The sequence below is a fragment of the Onychomys torridus genome, chromosome 6 (assembly GCF_903995425.1).
Source record: "Onychomys torridus chromosome 6, mOncTor1.1, whole genome shotgun sequence".
Classification (NCBI taxonomy): Eukaryota; Metazoa; Chordata; class Mammalia; order Rodentia; family Cricetidae; genus Onychomys; species Onychomys torridus.
In genome coordinates, this window is record NC_050448.1 from 56,739,671 (window position 1) to 56,755,213 (window position 15,543).

A 15,543-nucleotide genomic window follows, 5' to 3' on the forward strand; every position below is an offset into this window, starting at 1 on the left:
CTAGCCGAACCGGGGGTCCCCCCTGCCCCCATTCTTATTTCTGTTAGGGGTAAGTGTACTGACAAGGTAAGCATCATGCTCTATCTAGATGGTATGGATCCCTCATGGAGTTCTGGAGGCCAACAAAATGCACTGGGAACTGCCATTGTTTAATGTAACATTAGACCATGTCATGAGGTGACATAGTCCAATGCATTCTCATATACACAGGTAGACTATTACAAGAAGTTTTTTGTTTTGTTTTTTTGTTTTGTTTTGTTTTTCAAGACAGGGTTTCTCTGTGTAGTTTTGGAGCCTGTCCTGGAACTAGCCCAGGCTGGCCTCGAACTCACAGAGATCTACCAGCCTCTGCCTCCTGAGTTACTTGACACAGTTTCATGTTGCCCAGGGCTGCCCTGTGAATCCTTATACTCCTAACTCTGGTTCTGAGATTACAGGTGCTGGGAACCAACCTCAGCCTGTTCATTCTTTTAAAGATAAGGGTTCCGCCTTTAATCTAAGCACTTCAGAGGCAGAGGCAGGCAGATCTCTGTGAGTTCAAGGCCAGTCTGATCTACATATCGAGTTCCGAGACAGGCTCCAAAGCTACACAGAGAAACCGTCTTGGGGAAAAAAAAAAGGTTTCATCCTGCCCGACTGACCTGGAGCTGGCCATCTTCCTCTTCTACCTCATAAGTGCTGAGTATACAGGAAGGTGGCACCTGGCCTGTCTTCCTTTTTTTCCCCCCTTTTTGGGAAGAGTACCTTTTTATGTAGCCCAGGATAGCTTGAACTGAACAGACATGTGCTAGAGCTACTCATCTTAAATACACATTTTTATTTTTGCAAAGGGGTCTTTGTTTTGCATAGCTCATGCTTGCCTGGAGCTTGCGTGGATCCTCCTGCAGAGTTCTACCTGCTCAGTGCTGAGATTACCACGCCAGCTTTAAGATGTACATTTTACACCAAGCCCATTAGGAAAAAAAGTAGACTCTAAAAGCGTATGCAGTTTTAACAGAAGTCGAAAACACCCTCTTCTGGGTTCTCAACATCAGCAGTTCAAAGTCTTAGGTCTAGACTGGGTCACTTACAATGCCACGGTCAAATGACAGCAATATGTTAATAGTAACATGATAGCTGTTATTGATTGGGTGCAACCAGTTTATGTCGGGTAACCTGACAAGTATTTTGTGTATTTAATCTCCAAAACGCTTTCCCGAGGTAGGTGGGCATTTAAAAAAATTTAAATTAATTTATGTATGCACGTGCCTGAGTGCTGACACAACATGAGTTTGGAGGTCAGATGGCAACTGGGAGATAACACTCTTTCCTTCCACCCTGTGGGTTCCGGGGTCCAGCTCAGTCGTCAAGCGCGGTTAAGTGCCACTGAGCCATCTCGCCTGCTCAAAGTAGGCATTTTATTCCCACTTTTTAGTTTCGGAGTAGTTACTGGCAGTTCGTGGCAGATCCGAGGCTAGGATGATTTCTAAGTTTGCCACCCGGCGATGCCGCAAAGACTCGGAAACAGCTCACAGACTGAAAAAAAAAAAAATCGACCATCCCTCCAGCCACTAAAGAGAAGTAGGACACAGCGGCTACACGCCGTAACCGGAAAAGGGGGGGACGGAACCGGAAACCAGAGTGCAGCTTCCGGCTGCGCGCAGGAAGTGGCTCTTCGAGCGTGTGGGCAGCGCAGCTTGCAGCGGCGCCGTAGGATTTGTGCCCCGGACGCGCACGTGGTGCCCGCGTCCTGCTTCCCAGCGCCTGCAGTGAAGATGTCGCACCCATCCCCGACAGCCAAGCCCTCCAACCCCAAGAACCCGCGGGTCTTCTTTGACGTGGACATCGGCGGGGAGCGAGGTGAGCGGCGCGGCCGGCTCAGCGGCTCCCGCGCCTGGGGCCTCCCGGCTGCGGCTCTGCTCGGCCCGCTGACTGTCCAGCGGCCCGGGGCCTGGGGTCGGGAGGGAGGGAGGTAGCAGCCTGGATCCTACCCGGACCAAGACCTGGCGTCCACGAATCCAGGTTGAGCCTGCTCCCCTGTAGGCGATGCCTTCGTTCCCGGGGAAGTTTCTGGAAATTTCTACTTCAGGAATTGTGGCGTCCCTTACGTCTGACTCTTGGTTTGGTCGCACTTCCCTGCAATCTTCGCGCCACCATTTATTATAAAATAAAATGGTTTGAAGAGTGTGGTGGATAGTTCGGGGTGCCCTCTGGATATCTGCCTTCAAGGCTCTAGTCACTCCGTAGGACTCTTGGCCCAGGAAGTAAATACATCGGGAGCTGCGTGACCTTTACAAATTAAAGTGACTTGCTTAGTGCTTTTTTCCTCATTCCTGATTGTAGCAGCGATCATTTCTGCTATTTTGGCATCATGGAATTGAGTGCCACAGGGGTCGAATATCAGATATTTATATTAAGATTCATAACAGTAGCAAAATTACAGTTTTGAAGTAGCGATGCAATAGTCTTATGGTTGGGGTCACCACAACCCTAGGAACTGTATTGAAGGGTCACAGCATTGGTAAGGTTCTGAACCGCTGTCCTGAGCCTTTGAGAACCAGGTGGGGGCGGGATGTGTTACTTTGTAACTGAATTGGGCTTGTTTTGAAACACGTTATAGAGTTGCTGGCCACACATACTAGGACCAGAACACAAACAAATTTACGTGTGCATTCACTTTATTTTGGAACTAAGGTTTTATTGTTACTGTCTTTTGGGTCATTGAAAGTCGGACCGCAGTAAGCAGTTAACACAGCACAGAAAACTGCTAAGGTATTTAAAACAAACAAACAAAACCCCAGGCAACCCGACCGTTCCTGTACTATTTGTCTCCTGTTGGTTACATGGCAATTAGAAATTCCTTTTTTTTTTTTTTTTTTTGCTTTTTCGAGACAGGGTTTCTCTGTAGTTTTGTGCCTTTCCTGGAACTCACTTGGTAGCCCAGGCTGGCCTTGAACTCACAAAGATACGCCAGGCTCTGCCTCCCCAGTGCTGGGATTAAAGGCGTGCACCACCAGAAATTCTTAATACAGGCCTTTCTGAGATAGCTCAGCAGGCGAAGGTGTCTGCCACCATTGACTTCTGGAAGTTGTCCCCTGATCTCCACACAGCATGTCTCAGCCCCACACATAGAATAAATCTTTTTATTTTTTTAAAAGCCTGAATATTAGTTAAACGATTCAAGATTTTAAACCATTTGTACTCATGGTATCCTTTCTCTGCTACTAATCAGCTGGATGCTGTAATTAGTTATAATCTGTGTGTTGTTCAAATTTGGATCTATGAAGCTTCCCTTAGACTAAATAGGACTATTAGAAAAATGTCACTAAGATCTAACAGCTCCATTTTTGGGCTTCTATCCAAGGGAGATGAAGTTTGTATGCACACTTGTGTCATTGCAGCATGATTCTTAGTAGCCAAGATCCAGCACCAATCTAATGTCTATCAAAGCATGAATACTTACACTGTGATGTGTAGATAGTAGAATATAACACTGCTGTTTAAAAGACGGAACTCTTATTTATGACTGCATAGATTAATTAATCTAGAGGATGTTATACTGAGTGAAATAAATATGCTGCAGGATCTCACTTTCATGGAATCTTTAAAAAGTTGAACTCAGAAGTAGTATGAAGGTACCACTGACTGGGGAGATATCAGTCAAAGGATGCATAATTCTTGTAAAGAGAGGTAAGCTCAAAAGATGTGTTATATGACATTGTGGCTATAGTTAACATAAGTTGTTAAAAGAGAACTAAATGACTCATTGAACCATGTGTTAACCACTGGTTAGGTATACTAGTTATCCCCTTTTTGTTTACCCATTTAGTTACTTTACACAATGACATGATTTTCTTTGCTTTTCCTTCAGTTGGCAGAATTGTTTTAGAATTATTTGCGGATATTGTGCCCAAAACTGCAGAAAATTTTCGTGCATTGTGTACAGGAGAAAAAGGCACTGGATCCACAACTGGGAAACCTCTCCATTTTAAAGGATGCCCCTTTCACCGAAGTATGTGTCTAAACTTCCTCTGTCTGATTATCTTGATACAGAAATCAGTCCTGCTCTTAGGAGCTGAAGAAGAATATAAAGTGAGGTGAAAGGTCTAACAACTCAGGTTTCTTGAAGGATACTTGGATACAGATAGCTCAGTATCAAAGGCTTGGCAGTGAGCAATGGGATTGATTGTGGGAGCGTACCAAAGTGTATCTGCTGGGAAATGGACAATCTGACCTCACCAGTCTTCTGACTCCCTCTTCAAACCATTTCATTGGGAAAGAAAAAGCATGACAGATAAATAACTGACCTTAGGTCGTTTTACAGCCTGGGCAGAACTGTTTGAGAAGTCCGGCTATTCAATGTCTTAGACACCCTGGTAATATGTGATGAAACTCTGATTTCACATAGTTTATTTGACTGCTGTCCCAGTAGTTTTTAGGTTCAATAATCATAAGTTCAGGAGCTGCATGCTTTCACCATATTATTCTTGCATCTAATAAAAGTCTAAGTAAACAGTAAATACTTATGAATAAATACATTACAGTATCAGTAATTTTCATGTATGGCAGGGGATTGAATCCAGGGTATTACTATACCCCTGATTTACACACCTACTCAGTAGTTCGATTTTCTTAAAAATGCAGTTTATTAAGAAAAATGAACATTGATTTTTTAAATGTTTTAAATTGATTTACTTTCATATTTAATAAGAAAATAGTTAACACGGTAGATTTAAAACTTCTTTCAAAAAGCAGTTGGCTAGAGTTGGGAGCTTGACATTTTAACTATTCCTTAAATCACTAAGTTGATAATTAGGCCTACACTATTTTTGCAAAATGTAATTGATAAGAAACATATGCTTTTTAGTCTTAAATTTTGGGACGTGTGAGGCAGAGGATACTTTTATGATAATGCCCAGGAAATATTTTGGGTGCTGGGGTTTAATTACTACAGTGTAGCCAAATGCTGAGTACTGTGAACCTAGGGTTCTCTGAGCATGAGGTGGTTTCAAACCATTGTCATTAAGTATACAGAAATCTCTGGCATGATTCCTAGCATATGTGAGTTTCTGGGCTCAATCCTTATTGTGTGCTCAACACTAACAGGGATAGTGTTTATTTAGCTGGCATTATTGAGCAAGTATGTACATAGTTTCAAGGAGTAAAATACAATTGAAGCAATTTGTTGTTGGAAGGGGACAGATTATTACATGTTATAAAATGGAAGTAGAGTTAGTATAATGATAGAAACTAGGTTTACCTTTGTTTCAGTGACAGTTTTATAGGGAGGTACTTTTGAATTGTTCAAAGAACTAATTTCTTGGGATCTGGTGGGTAATAAAGAGTTTGTTAGAGTTAGGTTGTGAGAATTCTTATGAGTAGAAGCTGCATGGAAACGGGAGAAAGGCCAGGTACACCACTAAAGTTGTGTTTAGGAAGTTGTCTTTTCTTTCTTGTTCATTAGTAAGCATTGCTGAGATCTTCTGTTGCAGTTGCTAGTAGCCATATTCCTTTTTTGCAGTTATTAAGAAGTTTATGATTCAGGGTGGAGACTTCTCAAATCAGAATGGGACCGGTGGAGAAAGTATATATGGAGAAAAATTTGAAGATGAAAATTTTCACTATAAGGTAAGGAAAAATTCTTGTTTTTGCTAGTATAAAGATTATGTATTTGAAATAAACTTGAATTAAGACACCAAAAAAATACCTTTTGAGTGTGACCAGATTGCTGTCTTCTCCCCCCCCTCCTCCCTCCTGGTACTAGGGCCTTCTATACCAGACAAGTGCTCCATCGCTCAGCTACCTTTCCTCCCATTTCCCATGTTAGACTGGGTCTTGCCTAGTTGCTCGGGCTAGCCTTAAACTGTAGCCCAGGCAGGCCTTGCACTCCCAGTCCTTTTACTTAACACTCCTTAGGAGATGGTATTATAAACCTGTGTTAGCAGGCCTGGTGTGGATTATGCTTTTCTTAGAAAAGAAATCATGTTCATAAATAAACATTTCTAAGGGTACCACGTGGTGATGGGCATGAATGAGCTCAGGGTCTTGTGCATGCTAGGCAAGTTCTCTACCACTTGAGCTACATCCCAGTTCAACATCCATCTTTAATGTGGGAAGGATTTATCCAGTAACACTTTTCTTTTTTGAGACAGGGTTTTACTGTGTAATCCAGGGTGGTCTTGAATTTACCATCCTCCTGCATTGCCTCCTGAGTGTTGGAATGACAGATAAACATTACCATACTTGGCCAGTATGATATTTTGGCAAAAATACAGTACTTATTTCACTACAGTCAGTTTTTATATGCTTCAGTTAAGCCAGTGAGTTTTTAAGCTGCCATATGGCAAAAATGATCCCAGGAAAAAAAATGTTCTCATTATTGTAAGGATGGTAACTTGTGCATCTTTATCCTTGAATTTGAAGAACAACAAAACCATCGCTAATATCCAGGATGTCAGGGGATTTTCCACCTAGAGGATATGGTTAATGTTCGGGGTGTATTGCACCATTCCCGTTTTAAGAACAGACATGTAAGTACAAAAGTAAAGTGATGTCTTTGGAAATGAGGATATAAACAAGGTAATTAGGGTGACTTGGAAAGAGAATTTCTGTTGTTCAGTTCTATCACTGCACCAAAGAGCTTATGAAAAATGAGAGGCTATTTATTATCTTACCTTAGAGTCAGGATTAAAATACAAGGGACAGTGGAGGGTAATGATACATAATATGCATGTAAATGCTAAGTAGATTGAACATATTTATTACATAACTTTGATAGAAGTTGACTGCCCCTTATGAAATGCTTTATTTTAGAAATATTTCAGATTTCAGAGTTATTTCAATTTCAAAATATTTGCATGGATTTTATAGGTTGAGCACTCTAATCTGATATCTGAAAGTTGTTGCTCAAAAGTTTCAGATTTTGTAACATGTCTGACTTTGGTTTTCAGATTAAGGAAGTTCAACCTTTAAGATAGAACTTGCTGTATAGACCAGGCTGGCCTTGAACTCAAAGAGATCTGTCTCTGCCTCCTGAATGCTGGGATTGAAAGCATGTGGAGCTACACTTAGCCATCTGGTAGGAGAAAGATGTAGATCAAGTTAGTAGGAGAGACACTAGGAGGTTTTGTCACTTAAGCTAGGTAAAGTGGGTCTGCAGGTGGCTGAGACGTGCTAGTCTGGGACTGAAATACAGATTTCAGATTGACAGTGAGGACAGCAACAGGGAAGGGCAATGGAATGCCAGAGAAAGAAAGCTTAACTGTGTGGTTTAAAGGGAAGCACCAAACAAAGCTATCAGAGGAATAACTCAGGTATTTCTGACCATTGCATTGATTGAAAGAAAGGAGACCTGAGGAACAGACTACTTGGCTGTGGCATTGCGAAAATCAGTGACCTTGAAAGCTGAATTGGGTTTACATTGATGAGATGTCTTAGGTGTGGGAAAAGTAACCTGAGAGTTATGAGGCATGCACTACAGGTATGTATTCAGACAGGCTATGCTATCCATGCAAAGTAGAAAAGCAAACTGTCTTGTCCTTGAACATAGGAATTGCAAGATGTTCCTTTGCATACTCTTCAGAGTTGTTCATTTACTTGGATGAAAGCCGTAAGATTGGAATTATTTTCCAAATTAGGCAAGTACTTATCAGAATAATTTGTCTAAATTCAACACTACATTACTGATCTCAGTTTAGTGAAAGGAAGAATCATAATATAGGCCAATTTCTGATTGGGGAGACTGTATAGGTGTTTCAGAAAAGTAGTAACTGTCACTGAAAGAGGAAAGTAAATTACTAGATAGCTTTGGTGTGGCATCTTCAAGATTGAAGTGTAAGCATCCCTTGCAGATGGCCAGTTTAGAAATACTTGCTTCTTATTAAAGTAAAATCAGAGAAAAGGGTACTTAAACACTATAAGTGAAATTGATGTAAAAGAGTAAATAGTCGCACACTTCATCTGTTTCAGGTGAAGAGTTAAAAGGAAATTCAGACTAAGGCCTCCAACTTTGCTTTTCATTTGGTGATTTTTCTCTACAGCATGATCGAGAGGGTTTGCTGAGCATGGCAAACGCAGGCCCCAATACAAATGGTTCCCAGTTCTTTATCACAACAGTTCCAACTCCTCATTTGGATGGGAAACACGTGATATTTGGTCAAGTCATTAAAGGACTAGGTGTGGCAAGGATGCTTGAAAATGTAGAAGTGAATGGCGAAAAACCTGCCAAAGTAAGTAAAAACTTCCGTGAAATTAACAGGCCTGCTTAGTTACCGTGTCAAAGAAATGCAAGTTACAGGGTCAGGTGACCATCAGAAAAGCAGGAAAGAGATTAGGATGTTTTTGCTGTAGGAGCCTGCATTGGCCACTTTTCTCAGAAACTCTTTAAAACAATGGCTAAGATTATGTAAAGGAAATGCGTTTATTTTTCCTTCAAAACAGGTAGGCCTGGCTTTCGTTGAATTGTCTGGTAGTCTTTTTGTCACTGCTAATGCTACCCAGGCACCAGGATTAACTGCTATGGCCAGCAAGAGATTTGAATTCTTGTTTCAGCTTCCGTGTGATCTAACAAGTGATCTTTGTAAGATTGCCCGAGTCATCCCCTAGCAGTGAGGCTTCTGCGGCAGTCGTAATTAACTGTAGTACACACCAGAAGGAAGGTAGTGAGTTCTTGCTGTTTAACTGGAAGTTTGGCACAGGTCTTGTTCCTGTCTTGACCTGTATGTTTCACAGCCTGAATAAACTGCTTATGTTTCAGGTTGTATTGTATTCTAAATGCGTGTGAAGCAAGTGACTGAGAGACACGCACTAACGAGACTGCATGGGGATTAGAATCCAGTTACTCATAGGAAGGATGCCAGCCGACAGACAATACATGACAAAGACTGTAGCACCTCAGACAGCCTCACCCACGGTGATGCAGTTCTCAACTCACTGTGTTCATAAGCACTCCCAACTGTAAATACCGTGATGAGTGACACTGTCAGATCAGTTGGAATGTACATACAAGGAGTTACTGTAATTAAAGCAGATAGATGCACCCCGTCAAGTCTGTGACAGTAGCAGTAGCGGCGTAGATGACTGGGCTGTGCAGTAGACTTAAAGATCTCTAAGTATTCACTTCAGTTTAATATTTTTACAGCTGTGTGTTATTGCAGACTGTGGAGAATTGAAAGAAGGGGATGACTGGGGAATATTCCCCAAAGATGGCTCTGGTGACAGTCATCCAGATTTCCCCGAGGATGCAGACATAGACTTAAAAGATGTGAGTATCAGAGATGAATAAACTGGGGTTTCTTAAGTGAAGTAAACTATGTAGTTCTAAAAGTTTGAGCAGCCTGTCATAATGATAGAACCTTAGTTTTAAGTCACATTATTTACTAATATCCATATTTGTATTTTATACAGGTAGATAAAATTTTATTAATATCTGAAGACTTAAAAAACATTGGAAATACTTTTTTCAAATCTCAGAACTGGGAGATGGCTATTAAAAAATATGCAAAGGTTTTAAGGTAATACAGCATTTTAAGTAAATTACTTTTGAGAATGTATAAGCTGAATTATTTTGAACTAAGACTCAAAATCACTCATATTTAGCAAGTTATTTGTATAATAAACAGCTATAATGAAAGAGTTACATTTCTTGCCAGTGTGGTGCACACCTTTAATCCCGGCACTAGAAAGGCCCAGGCAGGTGGATCTTTGAGTTGGAGCCTGCCCTGGTCTACAGAGCTAGCTCCAGGACAGCTCTGGGCCTACACAGAGAAGTCCTGTCTTGAAACAATAACCCCTTCCCCACAAAAGAGTTACATTTCTTTTGTTGCCCTGACTTATTTTGAACAATTTCAAAATCCATAAAAGTTCAAGTGGGACTCAACTACATGTTTTTACCTTTTGTGGGTTTTTAACTTTTGTGTTTCCACAAAACTTGTAGATACCATATTTACTCCTGAGTATATCAGCACATAATGTACTTGCTAAAGAGCAAAGACAGTCTAAATTACTTACCTCAATAAGACAACACCCTCTCAAGAAGATAACATGAGCAGTATCAAATAAGTATTTGGTTGTAATGCTGCTGTTTTTTGGAGACAAGGTTTTAGCTCTGTCTGGCCTGGAACTCATATCCAAAGATCTGCTTTATTCTGTGTGTAGCCTCCTTCCTCCCCCTGCCTATTGGGATTCAAAGTCATCATGCCTGGCATCTCCAGTATCTTTTTATTTGATTTTTATTTACTCATGTAAATGATTTATAATGTATTTTGTGTGTGAATGCATGTGCCACAGCATGAGAGTAGAGGTCAGAGGACAAACTTATAGGGGTTGGTTCTCCTACTGTGTGGGTCCTGGGATTGAGCTCAGGTTGTCAGGCTTATCTTTCTTTAGGCATGTTTTGGCCATGCATTTAAAAAATTTTGGTGTGTGTGCGTGTACGTGTGCGCCTGTACATGTGTGGAGACCAGAGTTGAATTTTGGATGTCATCCTTAGGGACATTGTGTAGCTCCTTAGAGACAGTCTCTTATTGACTAGAAGCTTACCAGTTAGACTAGACTGAAGGATCTGTCCTTCAGCCCCTAGTGCTGCGCCACTGTCCATCATTTATGTGAATTAGGGTGGGGGTGGTGTCACACTGAGGTCCCCATGTTTGCAAGGCAAAGCATTTTGCCACCTGAGCTGTCTTCCCAGGCCTCCATTTATACTTTTGTGGTATCCTAGTAAGTTAGTACATAATTGTTACTTTAGAATGAAGAGCTTAAATATTTAGGGAAGAAGATGTAGGTAGCATGATATTGTGTATTTCCTAAGATAAACACCTCAAAGACACATGTCAGTTTGGCCTGTTCTGTGTTTGGGCACTTGGTTAAAGTGGTATCATTCTGATTGCCTTGTAAATGTTGCCCTTGTGCATTTTCCCCTTTGTAGATAGGAAAAAGGTGCTATTGTGAGACCGTATGAAGATGCAGTCTTCACACAGTGGTTGTAGTGTCGCTGAAGTGCCTTTGTGTAATTGCTACATTGATTGTTAGAGGGCTTTAGTTCTTGAATTTTAACATTCTATAGGGGGCAGCCCCTCCTCCTCTAAGTCATAGTAAATCTACGAGTCTTTAAAACTCAGTTTATTTTTTATTACATTAATTTACATATGTGTGTAGGTACACGTCCCACAGAGTACTTACGGAGGCCAGAGGGCAACCTGTGGGAGTCTGTGCTCATCTTACTGTCTGGGTTCCTGTTGGTCAGATTCAGGTCATCAGTTTTGGCTACTAGTGCTTTTGCCCAGTGAAACATTGTACACTTGTGACAAGTTCCTCCCTGTTTTTTGAGGTGCTGGGGTTCTCAGGACCCTTGGCGTGTTAGATAAGCACCCTGAGCTACACTCCCAGCCTCATTTTCACATGTTGTATCAGTGTGTTAGCACTTGCTTTTAGGCTGCTTTTAGAACTGCTTTGCTTTTGTATCTGGAATAAGCAGTTTCTCTAAGGAGTCAATTTCTTTTGGAGAAAGGAAACTTTAGAAACTAAGTTATAGGGACCAGATCCCCGGCTTAGCCTCTGGGATCTTTTCAGTCAACAGTTACATCAATGCTACGTGGCTAACAAAATGGCTCAGTGAGTAAAAGCCCTTGCCAAGCAAACCTGTGACCCTAGCTCCTCTACAGTAAAAGGAATTAACTGACTCCCCCAAATTGTGCTCTGACACACATACTTATGTCTGGCACCTGTATCAAACGCACAAAGTAATATTTAGAAACCAATACTACATAGTGCTTTGATTCTTTCCATTGAGTTCAGTTGTCCTAATGTAGGAATACTACACTTTAAACATGATTTATATTAGGAGATATATAACATGAACCTGAGTTGTACATAATTAGATATGGGAACTATTGTTAGTTCTTAACTGTGTGGGAAAGTTGATGTAAAAAAATATCCTCTGGAGAAATAGGGCTAGGAGTGTAGCTCAGTGGCTGGAAGGTGTGCTTAGCAGGCTCACAAAGCCCTGGGTTTAATTTCTTGCATCTGAAAAAAAAGTGTCATCAAAAAATTACGATCATCATGTATCAGATGGACCTTTAATATTAGATATAATGCTGAAGAAGCAGTGTGTAGTTACATGTTGCCTTTATTAATATGTTTTTTAGATACGTGGACAGTTCAAAGGCTGTGATTGAGAAAGCAGATACAGGCAGACTGCAACCTATAGCTTTAAGCTGTGTACTAAATATTGGTGCTTGTAAATTGAAGATGTCAAATTGGCAGGGAGCAATTGACAGTTGTTTGGAGGTAAGTCTATGTGATGTTAATATAGTTAGAAAAAGATAATGGTCCTTACTGTATTTTAGTTGCCTAGGACCTAATGAGACTTGACAAGTCATCTTGTCTCTGAACAGTTTGGATTGTCAGCTCTTTCTGCTAATCCATTAATTTTGCTTTTTAACTGTCACCTAATATGGACTAAGTACTCTGCTTTCATTTCTCAAAGCATGTTTATCTGCTTATTTATTTGTATATATGAGCTTGACATATATGAACACAAAGCCAGGAATGATTAAGAATGTAGGTATGAGGGTGGTGACCCACACCTATAATCCCAGCACTGTAGAGGTAGGAAGGTGAGAAAGTCATAGCCATCCTTTGCTACATAAGAGAGACCCTGTCTCAAAAACTAAACTAACGCATGTGTGTAGGTGTGCTTTCTCTCCTGCCTGTGCTGGGTTTTCTGCTTGGTTACAACTGAGATATGTCCTATGTACAGTCAGGGTATATACTCAGACAAGGTCTTCCTGCTGGCCTTTAAATTGCTGGGATCAGACGTGGTACTTGCTGGGCTTGGTGTATTTTAATTTTATAGTTGTGTGTGTATGTACAAGGGCCACCTTTACGTGAATTCCAGAGATTGAGCCTAAGGCTCAGGTGTGCATGCAAATGCGTTTACCCACTGTGGCATCTCACTGGCTGCTTTAATTTTTTTTAAAGCCCGATCCTCAAAAAGCTTATGGATAGGACACAGTGTGCACAGAGTTCCTATTTGGTGTTGAGATTGGTTACTACTGGAAATACACAGAAAGATACTTTGCCCTAATTTGGGCCATCCAAGTATACTGAATGATAGTTTCAGAAAAAATGTTCAGTCTAAATATTTTGGTTTTGCACATTAAACTTAGAGCATGTACCTATCTATGCTCAGCAAGAACTAAAGACCTGAGTGTGCAGCTTAGTGGTATAGTAGTACTTGGGTAATATTCACGTGGCTGCCCTTTAGTCCCAGCCTTCCCATTACCCCTTGCTTAAGTAGATGGAATGGATAAAAACAAGAAATGTTGCCAATTTAGAACATGCAATAGAGAAAAGTTTGCTTGTCCATTCTGGACCTCTTTACTTTTGTAAGGCAGGTAATACTCCATCTTAAGAAAAAATTCTCAGTATTGGCTCTCTTAAGAGCTGTCATGCAAACAAAACATACTGCTTTAAAAATGTTTCAGGGGAGAGACCTGTTAAAGTTGCTCATGTTTGTAGTATAATTGCCTTCTCATGTCCTTGGACTCTGTGTTCTCAGATTATCTAACCACAGGTTGAATGTTACTCTGTGATAAACATGTAGACTTATTGTCATCATTTCCTATAAATATAGCTGGACAAAGAGTTACATGGCAATTGAGTGACTTATGTATCACTGGATTTTGGTTTTCAGGAGGTGTTGGACTGCCTTCGAACCAATGATTATATTAGAAGGCGACTGTATTTAAACTTTTAATTTTTTTCTCGGCCATCTCCTCCTCCCTCACCACTCCCCTCCCCCTCTTTATCCCCTTCCAAAATAAAAAGAAAGAAAAATATTTTTTTTCTCTTAAATGGTCTGGGTCCATTTGAGCTAGAAACCAGTGCAGAGCACCACACTGGAGACTCATAAAGAAACCCATCCTTCTTTCCCACACCCACTCAGCACCCTCTTCTGGTAAACTCCTGGCTGGCACAGGTGCTCTAGCTCCAGTGAGTTGGAGCCAGTTGATAACAGGCACTTTGAGATACAAATACTGATTTTATAACTTTTCTCATAGGCTCTTGAAATGGACCCATCAAATACCAAAGCACTCTACCGCAAAGCACAAGGATGGCAAGGATTAAAAGAATATGATCAAGCATTGGTAAATTATTTTCTCATTGCTTTATAATAGATGATCACCTTAAAAGATTTAATGTCTAATGTTTTTTAAATTTTCCCTGCCCCCATTAAAGGCTGATCTTAAGAAGGCACAGGAGATAGCTCCAGGAGATAAAGGTAAATTGGCAGGTTTTGTCCTTCAAAAATGGGTCCTCATGAGCCAATGTACAAATAACCTTGACATATTTATTTGTTCAGGTATTACAGAGTGCCAGTTATTAGGCCAGGCACTGATTATATAGTAAACAGACAAGTATTCAGGGTTCCTACTGTGTACAGAGGCTACATTCTAATTCTGCTCAAGAATGTATTACTAGCTTTTTCATATGGTACTGCTTCTGTGACCGTTTCTGTGGAGATGCAGGCTCTATTACATCAGTGCTAGCCAAAGGTTCAACTGTAAGAAATAAAGCACTCATTGTAATTTTAAAGCTTGGGACATTCCTTCCCTAAGCTGAATGTGGCTGTGACCATGACCAAGCTTTGTATGTATTGGGTATGTTGCAGAGTAGCTATGATAGAAATGAACTTGCTCTAAGGTAAAGCAGATGAAGAGTAACACTAGGTCTAAATATTACTGCTAAAAATATAGCTGTGGCGGGGGATAACACTATGTTAGTCGTTTTTCTTGTTCTTTTAGATGCTGTGAAAATTAATTCATTGCCTTTTCTCCCCCGCAGCTATCCAGGCAGAGTTGCTTAAAGTCAAACAAATGATAAAGGCACAGAAAGATAAAGAGAAGGCGGTGTATGCAAAAATGTTTGCTTAAAAATAATTAAACTTTGCTTAAATATTATACATTGATTATATAAAGATAACGTAAGTTACTGTCTACATGTGATCCCTGATATGTTTCTCTTGATTTTTGTCATCATTGTTTACGTAGAAGTACTGATACAGGTTTCTTCTTAATAAAGTGTTACAAAATACAATTAATCTCATTTTAAAGTCTTTCAGTCTCCATTTTCACCAAGAATGGTATCTGGCCAATGTTTAAACTAAATTAAAAGTCTTACTAAGTTTTAGGCTTTGTGAATGATTTGGCCCAGTGGTTCTCATTGGAAAACACAGATATATACATTACGATTCATAACAGTAGCAAAATTATAGTTATGAAATAGCAATAAAAATAATTTTATGGTAGTCACCACAACATGAGGAACTGTATTAAAGGGTGGCAGCATTTAGGAAGGTTGAGAACTGCTACTCTAGTCTGTCACAACTATGTGTATAGCCAGTGGGCATAGTTAATGTTTCAATAAAATTAGTTCTGGTTGTCCTTCCCTGGTCTAGAATACACATTTGATTTTATACTTGAAGATTTGTGTTTAGCAAGACAGATGCGCTATGAAGGCCAGTAGTACAAGTTCCTGTTGGTACTGAAGCTTCTGAAGGACTTG

At 40.4% G+C, this 15,543-nt stretch overlaps 1 protein-coding gene across 3 annotated transcripts; it reads left to right on the plus strand.

Annotated features, from left to right (window-relative positions):
- Window positions 1-1,622: 1,622 nt before the first annotated feature.
- Ppid (peptidylprolyl isomerase D) lies at window positions 1,623-15,166 on the plus strand. Of its 3 annotated transcripts, XM_036189456.1 has the most exons (11): window positions 1,623-1,839; window positions 3,851-3,991; window positions 5,501-5,607; window positions 6,403-6,509; window positions 8,019-8,207; window positions 9,119-9,241; window positions 9,385-9,491; window positions 12,123-12,264; window positions 14,040-14,126; window positions 14,218-14,260; window positions 14,824-15,166. In XM_036189456.1, exons 4-11 carry the CDS (start codon window positions 6,459-6,461, stop codon window positions 14,910-14,912), a joined length of 831 nt encoding a protein of 276 aa, XP_036045349.1. In that variant the 5' UTR covers window positions 1,623-1,839; window positions 3,851-3,991; window positions 5,501-5,607; window positions 6,403-6,458; the 3' UTR covers window positions 14,913-15,166. The 3 variants fall into 3 exon arrangements, with proteins under 3 accessions (XP_036045349.1, XP_036045348.1, XP_036045350.1); XM_036189455.1 differs by lacking the exon at window positions 6,403-6,509 and having other exon boundaries at window positions 1,634-1,839; window positions 14,824-15,079; XM_036189457.1 differs by lacking the exons at window positions 1,623-1,839; window positions 3,851-3,991; window positions 5,501-5,607 and having other exon boundaries at window positions 5,618-6,509; window positions 14,824-15,079.
- The last annotated feature ends 377 nt before the right edge of the window (window positions 15,167-15,543 follow it).